Source organism: Dipodomys merriami, unplaced genomic scaffold (assembly GCF_024711535.1).
Source record: "Dipodomys merriami isolate MVZ:Mamm:240054 unplaced genomic scaffold, mDipMer1.0.p SCAF_21, whole genome shotgun sequence".
In the NCBI taxonomy this organism is placed as follows: Eukaryota; Metazoa; Chordata; class Mammalia; order Rodentia; family Heteromyidae; genus Dipodomys; species Dipodomys merriami.
Window position 1 is genome coordinate 23,804,686 of NW_027203493.1, and position 18,482 is coordinate 23,823,167.

Below are 18,482 nucleotides of genomic sequence, written 5' to 3' on the forward strand. Positions count from 1 at the left end.
ATCAAGAAATTCTCTGTTTGAGAAATCTGCAGAGCTGCAAACATGATTCCTTATTCTAATGCCTATACTGTCTTTAGAAAGGGGGATGGTTGTTGGGTGCCCTGTGCTGGTGGCTCACGCCTGTAATCCTAGCTACTCAGGAGGCTGAGATCTGAGGATCGCAGTTCAAAGCCAGCCTGGGAAGGAAAAGTCCATAAAACTCTTATCTCCAATAAACAAGTCAGAAAACCAGAAGTGGTGCTGTAGCTCAAGAGGGAGCGCTTGCCTTGAGGTGAATTGCTGAGGGATAGTACCCAGGTGTAGCGTTCAGGTACCATGACCGACCAACACACACACACACACACACACACACACACACACACACACACACACACACACAAGAAAACAACTAGATAAATATCCTATTTAAAAAACACAGAAATTCAATTATATTTAAGCAACATCTCCTTCAGTAGGATTTGTTTAAGGAATTAAATAGTGAATTTAAAATATTCCCTATGTTATCTGTTCCTCAAACTGCCCCTCATTATACACAGATCCTCATTCACTATATCAGAATCACCTGAAAAAAAATCATACAACACATATTTACATTTAAAAAATTTTTTGGCGATACTTCAGATTGAACTCAGGGCCTCATGATTAGCAGTTTTCTACTACAGAAGCTATATCCTGGTGTTCATTCAAACCTATTGGAGTGACTTGAGATATCAGGCCATGCCAAGTACCAGTGGTTAATATGAGATCCCCAATGTGCTCACTAGCTGATAAAGTCATTTCACACTATATACTTCCGTTATAAACATATTGTAAGGTTAAAATAAACAGATTTTTTTCAATTTGGAGTAATAAACTTTAATAATGCATGTCATGTATGTTATTTCTTTATTTCTTTTGGTTGTAGAGCTTGACCTCAGGGCCTGGATGACTCTCCCTCACCCTCTTTGTGCTCAAGGCTAGTGCTCTACCACTTGAACCACAGTATCAATTCTGGTGTTTGAGTGGTTAGTTGAGATAAGAGTCTCAAAGTGACTTTTCTGGCTAGGATTGGCTTCAATTCCTGATCCTCACATCTCAGCCTCCCGAATAGTGAGGATTTCAGGTGTGAGCCACCGGCATCTGGCTACATGTTATTTAAAACAAATACAAAAATAAATGAACATTGAATAAAATAAAATAGTTCTGGGTTGTTATCATTAAGGTCAAGGAAACTCCCAGAAAAACACTTCGAAAAGCTAATTGGCTTCTAATTCACAGAATCAGACACTATGTTTTACTGCTCACATTTTTTTTTCAAAATTACTCTGTGTGGGTAATATAAAACATAGTAGAGATAATAAAATTTTATTGAACATTTTGTGGGTAATATATAACACAGTAGTGATAATAAACTTTTATTGAACATTTTTTTATTCATCATACTTGACCATCAGCATTATACAATACAGTCCGGATGGATACATTGTTGAGGAAGATATAATGTGGCATACACAGGAAAGAAAATATCCCCTATGTAAGCCATATACTTTTCCATTACTCTCCAGGTCTGTCTAGCTCACCTTAATGTATGGTATCAATACTAATTTCAGCCTCTGGATTCAGTTAATTGTTAATTACAATACCTGAGCTATAAAAATAAAAGATTTCATTATAGCAAAGTTCACAAATTGTTTTCATTCAGTCCGGCTATTCGCATTTGTCCACCTAAAACAGTAAATAAGTCCTCCAAATATATTTTATGAAAGAATTGTGACTGAAATAGCATTGTGAGACTAAAAATGAAAAGAAGAGTTAGCCATCTAGTAGTTTTCAGTACAAAGGTAGTTGAGAGGATGAAGAAAGTTATTCATCCATACCATGGACTAAAATCATTCATTTTGTTCTGAGCATGTAGGTACTAGGGAAACTACAGTCAGAATTTGTTAAGCCATATACATTTTAGATAGGAATTTGTATAGTTAATGAACTTGGAAGGAAATACATTTCCAAATTTCTATAGGAGTGAATAGTTGGCATATGATGAGCATTATGAAATTCAATTAGCACTAAAAAAACTAGAGAAAAATAAAATGTCTCTTAGTTCTATTAGTACTTATATTAAAAAAAAGTTGTAAAATTGCAAAATGTTGGAGTTGCTACTCAATTGGAATCAGTTCTACTCAGCGACATGTTAACTAGTCTTTCATTGCTTATCATTAGAGTGATAAAAATCACACCATCTATTACCAGTATTTAAGTTTTTTTTAATATCAAAAGGTAGCTAGGGCTTGAATATTAATTCCTCAAAAAGCTGATTGTTAAGGAAATAGTCTGTGCATTGAGTGGCTAATGCCTATAATCTTAGCTACTCAGGAGACTGAGATCTGAGAATCATAGTTCCAAGCCTTTCTGAGCAGGTAAGTCCAGAAGACTCTTACCACCAAATCATCACACATACACACAAAAAAAAGCCAAAATGGAGCTGTGACTCAAGTGGTAGAGAGCTAGCCATGAATAAAACAACTTAGGAACAGTGCCTAGACTCTAAAATAAAATAAAACAAAGAATCACAAATTATACTTGTCTTATAGACAAAAGTTATAACATATAAGAAAGACACTTTAAAAACTCAGTTTCTGTTTGAAAGCAACTAAAGTGTCCAGAGACAAATGTATTCATTAGGAAGAATCATCTATTAGAATGGAAAAGAATACACTAGTTAATTACAAAAAAAAATCCCATTATAGTTTTAAAACACAGACACCCTTTGTTATAAGTTCCTTTTTTAGGGAAGACAGTGAACAACTATGTGATAAATATTTCACAATAAACACTGCACAATGCTATAAGGCTGCCTGTGCTTAAAGGGGAAAATAAAATATGATGATTCAAAGACCACTTGATCATGCCAAGAATTAAGAAAAGCAAATTGTTTAAATTGTCATTTGCTAGAATAGGATGTCAGAGTACAGACAAAATAAACAAATGTAATTACTCAAACACAATTAATATTAAGCCAAATTCTCCTTTATCAAAAGTATCACACAAAACAATTACAAATACCTCAGAACATGCTATGTTAAGTGATATGGTGAAAGATTTCCTGTAGGATCCTGAGAGACTCAGAGAAAAACTAACATCCAAAGCAAAGTGGGAAACTAAATTACTTGCTTCCCTTTGAAAGTCTGAATAGATGAGAAAGGGTACCTTCATATAGTGGTAAAATTACAAGGCACAGGACTTGGGAGATGAGTAATAGTCTGTTTTGTAGAATTGAATGAATGTGGAATTAAATCAGCAGGAACTTTAGACCTGGATCATTTATTTTATCCTGGTTTATTTTATCTGGAAATTCTATGTATCCTCTATAAAACTACTTTACTTTCTTTCTTAGCCAGCTTATTACATGAAAAAAATGCTGATGCAGAACCATGAATTACTTTGCAAATATAATTCCTACATAAATATAGCACTCTGTTCCTTTTAGCTGCAGTTAATATTTTCCAACAATAAATTGTTACATATCCTGGAAAATGTCACTGGCTCAAAAGTATGTCAGTCTATCTCAGAAATTAACCTCAGCTTTGATAATATATTTCACTGAATATATTTTTAGTAACTCACTTTTGGGATATACTGGTCCAGATATTGTCTCATTAGATTCACACTATAAAACCAATGGTTATTTTTCTACTTCAGCCTGTGCAAAATATGTTTAAAAGCAGATGTGAATTCACTTGGTGCCAATAAACTGAATGTGATTTTTAGCATTTCAGCTCTGTAAGCTTGATATTCTTTGATTTTTGTCAGATTATTATTAAATTGTCAATTCCTTCTGACCATAAGCTACTTTTGGACAATTTACAAATGCCATATTTTGATTAATGAGATCTTCTATAGAATGTACCTTTAGAGATTAAAACAGCCATTGAAATTTTAATAATACATTGTCTTTTAAAAAGTGTGAGTCTGGATTTATTGGTTCAGATACTTATTTTACTTTCATCAAATATGTTTTTAATATGTAAAGGGCCATTTAGCTTATTTTTATTTTGTATTCTTACTTTGGTTGACATTCTAACTTCACGTCAAAAACTATGTGGGCATTTGGAACTTGATTCCTAACTTAGAATAATTCTAGTAAGTGTAAATAAAGGAAGTGTCTATAGAACTTCCTTAAAAAATTAATTTGCTGGGTGCTGGTGGCTCATGCCTGCAACCCTAGCTACTCAGGAGGCTGAAATTTGAGGATCATGGTTCAAAGCCAGCCTGGGCAGAAAAGTCCGTGAGACTCTTATCTCTAGTAAACCACTAGAAAACCCAAGTAGCGCTGTGGCTCAAGCGGTAGAGTGCTGGCCTAGAGCTGAAGAGCTGAGGGATAGTGCCCAAGCCCAGAGTTCAAGCGACCAAAAAATTTTAAAAAAATAAAAAAATCAACCTTGTCAGAAATCAGGCCATTTATTCAAATCATTGAAAAAATTGAATTGGCATTGTTCAGGCAAAATAATTATTAGTTCAAAATAATGAGAATACCAAATAGTACTATGAGATGGAGATCTATTCTATTTATCCTCATACCAGCTTGGTATATGCCAAGATTACAGCTTAGATTTAATATTAAATCATCCTCCAGCAAATTCCAATGACTAGGCCCTAGGAATGCTTAGGTATCCAAATGAACAAGAAATGTTATGTGGCATTTCAGTTCAAACCAGCAAGTTTATACTGAGTAATTTATGGATGTCAGTGAAATACTTAAGAGAACAGAAATTAATTTCAAACAGGTTATTGCTTCTGGGTCAATATTGGTCTGGAATTTTTGGGAATTTTGTGGAATATAAAGTTATGAAAAAATTTACATGCTTAGAAACTTAGTATCTCCATCAAGCCTGTAGTCTAAAAAGTTATGAAGAGAGTAGCAAATGGATATTTTAGATACAGCTTCTTGGAATTTACAGTAATTTTTCTTCTCTAGCTGGAATTCCTTGAAAGTTGGTTAACTTTTTTTCTGGGACTTTTTTCACCTCACATTCAGAACAAGGAGGCACTTGCAATTTCTGTCAAACAACACAGAACAGAAAATTAGGAGAATGAAGACAAATATATTTTAAAGTAAAATTAAGAAATCCAAATAAAAAACTACAAAAAATCCTTACATTTTAATGAAGGCCTATTGACATCTACACAGATATAAATGTAACACAGTTTTTAATATGTCTACTACATAGACATATTTTGTCTAGAGATTGGTGTGGTGCGACGTAGAAAAGTTTGACTTGATCATTCAACACTGAATAATCTATTCCTAATTAACCTTAAAAATGCTATGATGTCATATTTTTGGTCAGTTAGCAAACAATACATAGATAACTCAGAATTAAGCTCTTGAGTTATGTTTGTTGTCTGTTTTGTGATGTCTATGTATTTTATTCTACCTCCTCCATTTTACCAATACTTCTTTAACCCCTATTGCATAAGAAAAATTATGCATGCTTTCTCTTCTCTTCAGTTCTGTTTTCTTTTGTTTTGGTTGGAAGGGTAGAAGGAAAAGGAGAACCCCACATAATCAAACTACTAGATCTAGGGGAAGGGAGGTCAGCCATTCTAAGGCCAGATGCTCCATAAAAGAACTGTCTTATTGCAGTCACTTCAAAATCCTGCTCTACCTAGAGCAAGGTGGAACTATATTAAATCTAACGGATCAAACAAAAGAGGATAGCAAATAAAATACCTGTGGGACAGACTCTGACTCTGTGATGGAGACTTTTGGTGGGCTCTCTTTGTGCTTCATTGAACAGGACTTGCCCTCCTAGAGAAGTAGACATTGAAAACAGGGCAAATGAGTTAAATTAGACAAGAAAGGAAATAGAAGCATCACTATGGATATTTCCCATGAAGTTGTTTTCACTACTTTCACGTACATTGAGAAGTAAAATAGATACAAAACATTATGACTGAGCTAGTGATATGAGAACAAATCACCACCAGGTTTTTCATGGTCTACCTGGAATCTCTGTTGTATAGGTAGAATGAGCTACTATAAAGAAGAGATGGGAGAATGGTGGAAGGGATAACCTGGATACAGATTCATTATAATCACAAACTGACATGTGCAGTTGAAACTCTTTTGTACTACTACTTAAGGGTTATTCAAAAAATGTTTTCAAAGGTACAAAATAAAAATTAAATTGACATAGTGTCTGATACATTTCATTGTTACAATGGGTCAACCTGTATCCCTATTAAGCATTTTGTTTTTTCCTTTCCCCGCCAACATCAAATACAGTGAAAAAAGGGGTTATACCATGGGGGAGGAACATACAAAGAAACAAAAAAATCACATGGTACATTAGAAATATGTTAGGAACAATAGCAAGAAAGAAAAAAAAAAGACTTGTATCCCTATCTTGGGCTTCATTTTGCTTAACATCATCTTATCGGGTCATATGTACCTAGCTTTTGACCTTTTCTGCTAGTTTTTGCAAATAAGGGAAACCATGGGACCTATGTCTCTTGGGACTGGCTTACTTCACTTAAAATAATTTTTTCCAAGTCTTTCCATTTCCTAACAAATGGGGCAATGTCATTCTTTCTGATGGAGGCATAGAATTCCATTGTGTATAATTTTCTTGATCTATTTTTACTGAGGGGCATCTGGGTTGGTTCCGTATCTTAGCTATGGTAAATAATTCTGCATAAGCATGTTGTGCTGGTAGCTTTAGTATGTTCTTGTTTGTGATCATTTACAATTTAGGCAGGGAGGAGAGGGGGTATAGTTGTGGAGGTGAGAGGACAGGGAGGGTAGGGGAAAAATTGAGGAGGAGGCAACAGTGCTCTATAGGAAATGTACTCATGACCTTGCTCATGTGACTGTAACCCCTCTGTACAGTATTTTTACAATAAAAAAATACATTTTTTTAAAAAAGCTCAGTGACAGCACCCAGGCCCTGAATTCAAACTTCAGGACCAGCAGAGAAAAAAAATTATAAAGTAAAATTTGAAAAAAAGTTAAATTGATAACATTTACAGTATAAACAAAGCTCCATTCCTGTGGTAATAAACCAAAGATTAAAGAAATACTGAATCTGTGATCTATTTAGTCCCCAAATTTCAATAAGCCCATGATCTGTGTGCCTACAGGAGCCTCCATACTGTAAGCCAGGGAGCATTTTAAATAATATGATCATAAATCTGTCTAGAAAAATGCCTCCATATATTTTAAGTGGTCATAATTCTATAACCAAGATTCCATATTTGACTAACCAGGAAATCTCATTTGACTTATTAGTTTTAGTAGCTATAAGGAAGATGAAGAGCAGGAAGTGAAAAAAGTATTCAATTTGACCTTTTATTTTAATCAAATTTAAGATACAGGATGCTTTTCCATCTTTCTTCTCATCTCTCCTTTTTCCTTCACTTCTGCTTTTTTTCTTTCCAATTATTTTAACCACACTTAAAAGTAAATTTGGCATATATTACGGTTTTAATCCATATGTGTATGTGTGTGTGTATCTGTGTGTGTGTGTTTTTTAATTTGCAATGCCCTGAAAATTACCAGGAAATATCAAGGCAACATTATTTTTTTAAATCTCCCTAGACTAAAAGACAGTTGAAACTTGGCTACTATTACTAACAATTAGGTTTTAATATTCAAATACTTGGATGTCAATTTACAGAGCTTACATCAAAAATCATCCAGTAAATGTAACTATATAAACAAAAACAATTTTTCTTTTTTATTAGACTGACAATTGCATATTGTCATTTGAATATTTATCTTTCCAGTACAAGAAATATGTCAAAACAAAATCACATTTTACAAATAATTGATGCTGCTAAAATGTGGAAAGGTGAAAAAAAGTGAAAGTAAAACTAAAATATATCTTATAATTTGATCACTTCTGTGATATTTTAATCCATCCAGTAGAAAGTCTTGAGAACTTTTACAGATATTCAACAACTTCTATGCAAGACATGAAAAAAATCTCGTTTTAAACAATAATATCTTGTAGCTTAATTAACCATGTCCATATGCAGCACTTAAAAATTTTCAAGATGTTGAAGATTATGTGATCTCAGCTTCCGAAAATTAAATTTGTCAGGCAGTAGTAACTGACAGCCTTTTTTATAGATAGGTTGGGATCCATTTTTCATTTATTATGATGGGCTGAGTTAGTTCCCTGTCTCTCAGCAAGCTTGGAGTTTATCCCTTTATTTCCCTCCTGGATTTTCAAATTAAACCTGCCAGTTCTTTAACCTTAATTTAATCAGGATACAAATAACTGCAGAAATACCTTCCTAAGATAGATTTTATCATGTAAACTTGCCACATAAAAAATGAGTTATGCCAAAACAAATAAGAAAAACATCTCCATTGTAAGTAGGTGACAACAAATTGCCTGTCATTTAAGTATTCACTTAGTCAAACAGAATACAGTCTGTCAAAGTATGACCATGTTTGCACTCTCAGCCTCATATTCAATATAGCAGATACAATATTTAATCGCTCTTCTTCAAATTTGACAAGTTTTTAATTTTATCTCTGTTCAACTCAATGCCTCAAATGATCATCATTCTTACGCATAGTTTAAACTTCCACCCAGTATATCTTCACCAATTTAGACTCTAAGTACCTGATAATCATAAATCTTGTGTTGGATTGCTGTATATATAACTTTTCTGTTTTTCAACTCTTATGCTGCCCTTCTTCATGGTTATTATCAAGCAACATCAGGCTTAAATGTTGTGTCTTACAAAATATGCCTTTAATCATGTATAAGTAATAGAAAGAAAAGGGAGATGTGTTCACTATTTTTTTTTTTTTGGTCGGTCATGGGGCTTGAACTCTGGGCTTGGGCACCATCCCTGCACTCTTCAGCTTAAGGCGGGCTCTCTACAGCTTGAGCCACAGAGCCACTTCTGGTTTTCTGGTGATTTATTGGAGATAAGAGTCTCATGGACTTTCCCGCAAAGGCTGGATTTGAAACATGATCCTCAGATCTCAGCCTCCTGAGTAGCTAGGATTTCAGGCTTGAGTAACAAGTGTGTGGATTTATGTGTTCACTTTTGAAAGGAGAAACATGATCCTCAAAGAAGATACAATGCCATTTCTGTTAAACTTATTATTAATCAGGTTCTCTACTAGTCCTCCCTTTAGTAAATACTTATGTGGAAATTCTTGGAATTTTGATCATTAGTATAAAATTATGAGTCCTCGCAAATGTTAGTTGCCATGACTTTCTCTAATCGTTCCAGTCACAAAAGGTGAAAAGGAAAATATGACTGAGATGAATGAATTCAGGGGCTTGGGGAATGCTTTTGCTTGTTTCTTGTTTTTGTTTTTTTTTTAAACTGGTAAGATGTGTTCACCTTGGTGAACTATATCACAGGCTCATGAGATAAATGAAAGGGCATGGAGAAATCAGTCATTGTTCTCACCTACTGAACCTCACAAATTTGCTTTTCATCACAACTATTAAATACACCTGCAATCACAAAATTATTTTTTCATCATTCTCAAATCCCACAGTATATAATTCTTGGCATTTCATTTTTTTAGTATCCTTGGTACCACCTGAAATAGAATTACAAGTTTTTTTCTTTTTTTTAGAAATTCAATTGGGTTTTATATAAGAGAGTTTATGACTAAACACAGTAAATGTGTGATTAAACCTGTGGGCTAAAATGCATAGTCAGTGTTCTTATGACTGTGTGTTTATGTATATGTTTAGATATTATTTATTAAATTTTAGAAAAGTTTTATTTTCATATAACAGGATAAAAAATACAAAAAAAGAGAAACACTTCCCATTTGCCACACAGGTAACATGAGTTAGACTCTGTGTTTGTAATCTAAAATCTACTCTTTGCTCGTTTTGTGTCCTTGGAGAATTACTCAGTTTTCATATTGTTTTTAAATGAGGATTCATTTTATTCACAAATATTTATAAGGATCATATAAGAAAATCATTTAAAACACTGAGTTATTTAAAACACAACTAGTACTATCCACCCCATCCCTCCTATATCAACATATCCTATATTACAGAAGCAATGAGAATAATGAACATTAAGGTAAATGATTCAGGTAATAGCCATTGTAAGCAATGTTAATAATATTTGTTTCTTCAACATAAAACAAATATGTATTACAGCATAAATCTGTTTTTTGTATATGTTTTGAACAACCTATGCAGAATGAATATGTAATAATACTGATTCCAGCTGTATGTTAGTGGTTCACATCTGTAACCCTACTTAGTTAAGAGGCTGAGCTTTGAGAATTATAGTTCAAAGGCAGCCCAGGTAGGAAATACCCGGACATTCATATCTCTAATTAATCATTATAAAGCTAGAAGGAGATGTGGTTCCTTGAGTTAAGAAAGTTAAAAGATCGTGTACAGCTCCTGAGTTCAAGTCCCCACACCAAAATGTACATACGAATAAAATAATAATAATAATAATAATAATAATAATAATAAATAAAATTAAAATACTGATTTCTATTTTAAAAATTCAAATGAGCTTATTGTATCCGTGGGAAGAATTTTTTGTCAAACATACTTAAGAAACAATTTATTGATCAAAGCTTTTTAGGCATTTAGAAGTCATTTCTTTCCTTTTACCAACCTTATCACATTCATTCCCAAAGAAAACACTGCAGGAGATACTTCTCTGTGTAGTTGGTTATGGTCACAGTTTTAAGTGTTAACATAGTAAATCTTAAAATTTAGGAATAGTTTTCTACCTTTCAAATAAAAAATGTCAACAAGTGGTAGAGAATTGGGAGTTAACATGAAATGTTTGAAGGTCTATTGTTAAGAAAGAAAGATTAGAAAGGGTCCTGGAGTTTACAGAGAAAAGTTAAAGATAATGTTTGGGAACAATGGGAAGACCACCTTGCTAACTTTGAGGAGAAGCTCCAAATAAAATGACATACAATATTCATGTCATGACAAATGGCCACCATTCTAGGCATTTTTCATGGAATGGATGATTTTAGTCTCTTAGAAGACCAGAAACTATACAACTTGAGAGGTGGAGGATTGGGAGGAAAAAAAAAAAAAAAACAACTGTGAGAAAATGAGAAAAGAAAGGTATTCAATACCTGAATTATGTAACTATAACCCTTCCATACATCATCTTTACAATATTTTTTTCATTTACATGAAAATTATTTTTTATTCATTTTATTTTATTTTTTATTTTGTTTGGGTCCTGTCGTGGGGCCTGAACTCTGGGCACTGTCACTCAGCTCTTCAGCTCAAGGGTAGCGCTCTACAACCTGAGCCACAGCTCCACTTCCGGCTTTTTTTTTTCTGCTTTATGTGGTGCTGGGGAATTGAACCCAGGGCCTCATGCATGCAAAGCAAGCGCTCTACCACTGAGCCACGTTCCCAGCCCCGAAATTTATTTTTACATAAGATACCTAAGAAAATCATGTTTGTAGAAAGTACAGCAGCACTTGTCAATACTTTTTATTTAATTTTATTGTAAGGTGATGTATAGTGTGGTTACATTTGTATATATAAGGTATTGTATGCATTTCTTGTTGAACATTCTTATCCCTCCCTTGTTTTTCTCCCACTTTCCCCAGATGCCCCTCAGTAGATGAATGGATCAAGAAAATGTGATACATACATATATACATATATATGTATATATATATATATATATATATATATATATATATATATATAAAATGGAATTCTATGTCTCCATAAAAAAATGATATTGCCCCATTTGTGAGGAAAAGGAAAGACTTGGAAAAAAATGAATTAAATGAAGTAAGCCAGGCCCAAAGAACCATAGGTCCCATGGTTTCCCTTATTTGCAATAACTAGTTAGACAAGCAGAAAAAGTAAAAGCTATGTACATATGACCAGATAAGATGTTGTTAAGCAAAATGAACCCCAAGATAGAGACACATTGGTTTTCTTTTTTCTTTCTTGCTATTGTTTCTAATGTATTTATAAGGCATCATGTAATTTTTTGTTTCTTTGTATATTCCTCCCCTATGGTATAACCCTGTTTTCACTGCATTTGATGTCGGTGCCCTGCATCTTGTGTATACACTTCTTTAATTTGGGGAGGGAAAGGGAAAAAACAAAATGCTTAAATAGGGATATAGGTTGACCAATTGAAACAATGAGATGTACAAGACACTATGTTGAAAAACAAACTACAATTTAGGCAGGAGGGCAGGGAGTGTAGTTGTGGAGGTGGGAGGGAAGGGATGGTAGGGAGAAAACAAAGGAGGAGGTAACAATGCTTGATAGGAAATGTACTCATTACCTTGCTCATGTAACTATAACCCCTCTGTACAGTATTTTTATAATAAAAATGTATTTTAAAAAGACACAGGGTACCCTAATCAAATATGGTGACAACAGGGAATAAACCAAAGGGAAAAGAAATATTAACAAAAAAGAAATAACTTCACACAGTGCATTAACAACAGCAACAACAAATAAAAAAAATCTCTTGTATTTTTTTAAAGACCAGGGACAAATTCCATAAAGTATTATGATATAAAATAAATTTGCAAACATAACTCTCAAGTTTTCTCAATTTAATGTACCCTTCATCATATGAAGATCATATATTGGAATTTGTTGAATGTTTAAATAGCTATAATCTCATGTTTTGTAAGAGAGTCATTATGGACTTCAATGAAGTAAAAGAAGAGGTCTTGAGAAGTATGAAACAGAAGATATAGATTTAACATTTGGTCCTAATGTTTTTTCAATGTAATAAGTATGTTAATAAACATTACTTAAATAAATGTCAACCAAATCCTGTGTGGAGTATAATATAAATGATATTTTAAAGATGAATACTCATCTAGACATTATGAGGACATAATTGTGTAATATGTTCCTGTTTCCTCAAGGAAATCAATATTGAAGCAGAGCATATGGCATGTGAACTGAAAAAAATGTACATTTTAGGGGATAGGATATGTGCTCGTTAAAGCACAATTGGAAGGCAGAATTGGAATATATTTAGTCAAAATTCCCCTCAGGTTTAAAATATTTTCTTTTTAAAGTCAAGGTAATAGTGCTTATTATCTGAGATAATATGCAAGTTCCTAAGCAGTTAGAAATCTAGTAACTGTATTCAGAAAACATGATATAGACTTCAGTTCTTCGTTTGTTCATTGTATGAGTTTGGGGCCATTACTCAACTTTTCAATGTGTATCTGTTTTCCATTTAATGAACAGGGAAAAGAAATAATATTTAAGCTGGACGCCGGTGGTTCAAGCCTGTAATCCTAGCTACTCAGGCAGGAAAGACTGAGACACTTATCTCCAATACACCACTAGAAAACTGGAAGTGGTGCTGTGGCTCAAGTGGTAGAGCACTCGCCTTGAGTTGAAGAGCACAAGGAGAGTGCCCAAGCCCAGAGTTCAAGCCTCACAACCAACAAAAAAAGAAAAAAAGAAAGAAAGAAAGAAAGAAAGAAAGAAAGAAAGAAAGAAAGAAAGAAAGAAAGAAAGAAAGAAAGAAAGAAAGAATACTTATGGAACTTTTCTGAGTTGTAAAAAAGTCCAAGAAGCTTGGAATACAGAACCTAACACTTATTAGATACTTAATAATTCATATCTGCAATAATGTCCATCTATTCAAAGGTGGTGATGTTTCTATAATGAAACAGAGCTAACTATAATTGGGGATGAAAGGTATATTAAATTTTTCAGACAAGTTTTCATTTGTGTGTTGCCATGCCCATCACAATCTAAGAAAAATACCAAGAACTAATCATGTCAATAATTTATATTGAAAATAATAGTTTTATTTTAGAATGTCGATATATACATTCATTTTCTATTGTAGCATGTTGAAATATACTTGTATTTCTCATATTTTATCTATTTCTCTGTTATAATTCTGGTGTAAAATATATTCATGTAAACATTTCAGTAAGCAATTTAAGAAGACAGAAAATGATCTGAACTGTTTTTGACAAAGTATATTTCAATTTCTAATATTATTCCCTCTGAAAAATGAATCCACAATTAAACTGATAATTTGCATTTATCTACATTATGTGGGTTTGTAAAACATATAAAGACAAAAATTTATTCTAAATGAGTAAAATATTTAAATAATGCATAATAGACAAATACTTTTATCTGGAAATATGTCTTAAGATTCTTAATTATATAAAATACTCAAATCATATAATAAGAATTATGTTGATTTTAACACAATAATATGATAGGTAGCAGAGTAGGCACATATAAAACAAAGCATCAAAGTGATTGAACCCATAATATTGTCAAAAATCAAGGCACAATGACTAAGTTAGAGTTGAAAACTATGTTGAGGTTAATTTTACACAATGTTTCTTAGCTCCAAAATAAGAAAATCTCCCTTCTTATCCAAGTAGTAATGTATGTAACTATCTATTTGTATAATTACCTCAGTGTCTGTATCTATTCTTCCTCCCTTCTCACTTTTTCCCCTTTTCCACCTTCCTTCTCTCCTGCCTTCTTTTTCTTTCTTCCTTCTTTCCTGTTTCCTTCTATTCTTCCTTTCAATTGTTTGTTTGTTTGTTTTTGTTTTGTTTTGTTTTCCCATTTATGCATCCTTGGCTGATTTGGTTTGTTTTATTTACATGTTGCCATCTACAAAAGAACTGGTCCTCTGCAAAACTGAACAGTAGGCCAACCTATGTTGATAAGAATATCATTTTTAAGTTGAAATATTCCCTAGAAATAGAAGCTCTTCCATCATTATCAGTTTGAATCTTAAATTATTTTACCTAGTATTAAAGGGAAAGTTCAGATTATATTTTCCCTATACAAGTACAACTAAACAATATAATCGTACTTGGGACAAATGTATACTTATATAAAAGAGTATAACAAGGATTGATTACACAAAATATTTTCTGTTTCAAGGTTAGTAAGAATAAATTAATATTACTTTGCAAGGGGCATGAACAGGAAAATCAGAGGCTCAGACATGTCCTCGAAACTCTTCCATCATTTAGAAATTCAAGTAATAAAATACACAGACTGATCTGGAAAACATGCCCAGTTGCTTTTATATGCAGGTCGCACATTGAATTATACAGGAGAACTAGGAAGGAAAGAGGCTGGGTCTCTGATGTTTGAAATGGGATGGGCCAAAATGCATCCTTACCTTAAAGTCATTAAAATCTCTTACACATACACATCTTCTCTGACAGCATTAAAAAATTCTAGTTTGCTTTTTAGTGTTGGAAATGAACTATTACCTAACAAAATACTAGAATATGGCTATTGGAAAATCAATCTAAAAATAAATTGATGTAAATGACAGAATTTTGCTACTAGCCTATGTGCATAAAAAAAATCTATAATCATAGTGCTGAGGAGTCTAACACAGGATGTCTCTAGTCATTATCAAGACTTCCCTTTGCAATTATGAGCACATGACTTGATACCAATCTCAAATGAATTTGAAGTTCCAATAACCTTCCATTCTTTTTTTTTTTAATTTAATTTTATTTGTGAACATACTGTATAAAGGAGTTACAATTACATGGGCAGGATAATGCGTACATTTCTTACCAAGCATTGCAGCCTCCTCCTTTGTTTACTCTTCACATCCCTTCAGAGCCTCCCCCCTCCCCCCATCCCAATCCTATTCCTTCCCCCCCCCCCCCCCCACCGACGTTGTAAAGCTCGTTTTGGACATGACAACTTGTACTTCTCATTGTTGCAACAGGTCCACCTGTATCCTTATAGAACTGGTTTTTCCCCATCTCCTCCACAAGTTATACTGACATCAAATATAGTGAAAGCAGGGGTTATACTGTGGGGGAGGGACATACAAAGCAACAAAGAGATAATCTTATAAATGCATTAGAAACACATGCATGAAAGAAAAAAAACATTAAAATACACATCTAATAACCTTCCATTCTTGACATCATGTAAGTTAGTAAAGACAGAGCTTTCTGGACTTCAGATTTTTATAGGAGTGAAAAGAATGCTCACTAATAGAAAATGTTAGGTTCATCAACATTAATTTTTGACAGAATAAAATAGACACTACATTTCTAAAATGTTTCAGAAAAAATTCATCTTAAAGAATGCCTAAAGGATTCAATGTCAGAGTAATTATCTTGAAAAAGACAGAGCCAGAAAGAGACAGAGAGACAGAGAGACAGAGAGACAGAGACAGAGACATAGAGACAGAGACAGAGAGACAGAGAGACAGAGAGACAGAGAGAGAAAGGGTTTGGGGGGAGGGAGGATAGAGGTAGTATAGGCAGTAGCAGAAAATCTAGTAAGTTATTCCGCTCTACTTCATGTCAATTTGTGTACAACTCAGTATCTTTTGAGTTGAAAAACAGGACAGCAGTGGACTACAAAATGATAAGTGAGAATTCTCAAGTCATCTCACTTTTAGTTATAAAATGAGGGTAACGGTATTTACATTTGAGGTGTTGATTTCAGAGTGAAGTCCAGTAATAAAACTAATGAAGAAGTAAAGTCAATGCTACTAAAGGGCAGAGCATTCCAGATTAGAATTTCCTCCTTTTCAGAATATCTGTTTACTTTTAAAATGAGAATTTAAATGTTAATATTTAGGATGATGAGATTAGGACGTAGATGTCCTGGAATGTGATTTGCTCACTTTCCAAGGTCCACCCTCATGAATGGGATATAGTCTGTTTCAAAAAAAATCAAAATTCCTCACCTCTTCTGCCTTTTATTAGAGAGAATACCACAGTTAAGAAAGTTGTTCATTAGAAGACCTGGAATTTGCCAGTTTTTACTAGGATTTCCTCTCAAGCTATGAGAAATAATATTTTAATGTTCATACATTTCCCCAGGAATAATATTTTGCATAGTGACTAAGAGACTAAGATGAAGTAATTTACCTCATTAGCTATATGATCTTCAACTTATTAAAGTCTGATTTTTTATTTGTAAGATTAGCAAACTAAAAGCTCCCTCAATAGGTTACTGGACAAATTAGATACAACTAACAACTATACAGAAGATTCTAAATGACTTTCACATACTAAGCGATAATTTAAAATTGGTTTATAAATTTCCTCTCTTCAGTTTCTCTTGCTTTATTTAAATCCTCTCTATTTTATTAGTGAGTGCTTATATCCTATGGCAATTTAAAATGCGGTTATCAGAAACTTTAATTTTATTATTCTCATAGATTATATTTTTGATATATATCAATATAGTAATACTGATAATAGAGTACCTTGATATTATTAGAGAATTGCATCACTATTTTTTTTCTTTCTTCCTATTCCATTTATAATTTTAAACAAAAGGAAATCAGTAATGAGTCAAACTTCCTGCTTGAGTTACTTTGTCTTTGATGAAGATATTTTAGAATTTTATTTATGTTCATCCTCAATACAAAATCATTAAATTCACCCACCTAACCTAACTTAGGCAAGAAGATTTTTATTATAGCTCATGGATAAATTTGACTTCATTTCAAACTTCACATTTGAAAATTACTCGTGAAAATAAAGTTGTATATTTATTTAGAGTGACCATTTATAAAGGGCACAATGACTGAATTAATAGTCATCAAAATGCTTCTAACAAGATATTGAGCTCTTTTGTTTTTTGTTTATTTTTAATTATAGACTAGGGCTGTGCTCAGAAATAAAGAATAAGGCTTTAAGAATTCAAGAGGAAAAACTGCTTTATCAGAGATCCCATAAATTTGTTATTACTTAAACATTTGATAATACTTCAGAAAATAGGTTAGTGGTGATTTTTGTCCTTTCCCTAAAACAATAAAATATCTCAGACACATATACAAAATTGGGCTACCAAAATCATATCAATGTAGTATTTATGAAAATACAATATTGTAGTTCATTCTAGATTTAAAGTTAGAGATGGAGCAAAGTAGAGGCCAAAAACACATAGTTTTAGAATAATACAAAGGAGAAAAAATGTATTAAGTCCATTTTTTGTTTTTTGTTTTTTGTTTTTTTAATAAGTTTTTTTTATTGTGAAAATACCAAGCAGAGGGGTTACAATTACATGAGCAAGGTATTAAGTACATTTCTTATCAAGCATTGTTGTCTCCTTTTTTGTTTTTCCCTTACCATCCCTGCCCTCCCATCTCCATGACTTAAGTCCAATATAATTAAGAAATTGAATTTTTCGCTAACTTTTTAAATGCTGTACTTTGTAAGAAAGAGATTACTGAACATTATTTTTAAAGTTAAAATATTTACACTATAATGCTGCATCCAGCAATAAGAGGGGCTCAATGATCTGTCATCAATGATCTCGTATCACGTGCCTCCAGCCAAGTCACAGTAGCTCTGTAATCTGTACATTGCAATATATTTCTTTATAAACCAAACACTATGGAAATAAACAGGAGGAAGCTAAATATGTCATGTTCCAGACATGAGGTCAAAGAATTACTGATGAGATTATTTTGTTTGTATATGCTGGTTGAGCCAAAACCTTTTCAAAAATAGTACTGTGTTAATTGGGCTATTTTTTCTTTAC

General features: G+C 32.9%; 1 protein-coding gene across 2 annotated transcripts in view; it reads right to left on the reverse strand.

Moving 5' to 3' along the window:
• Positions 1-476: 476 nt before the first annotated feature.
• Luzp2 (leucine zipper protein 2) overlaps positions 477-18,482 on the reverse strand; it is a 360,889-nt gene continuing 342,883 nt past the window's right edge. For both annotated transcript variants that reach the window (XM_070032711.1, XM_070032712.1), the window contains exons 11-12: positions 5,711-5,788; positions 477-5,036 (exon numbers count right to left, since the gene is read on the reverse strand). In XM_070032711.1, coding sequence (XP_069888812.1) covers positions 4,932-5,036; positions 5,711-5,788 — 183 coding nt within the window. In that variant the 3' untranslated portion in view covers positions 477-4,931. The remainder of the gene's footprint in view (positions 5,037-5,710; positions 5,789-18,482) is intronic.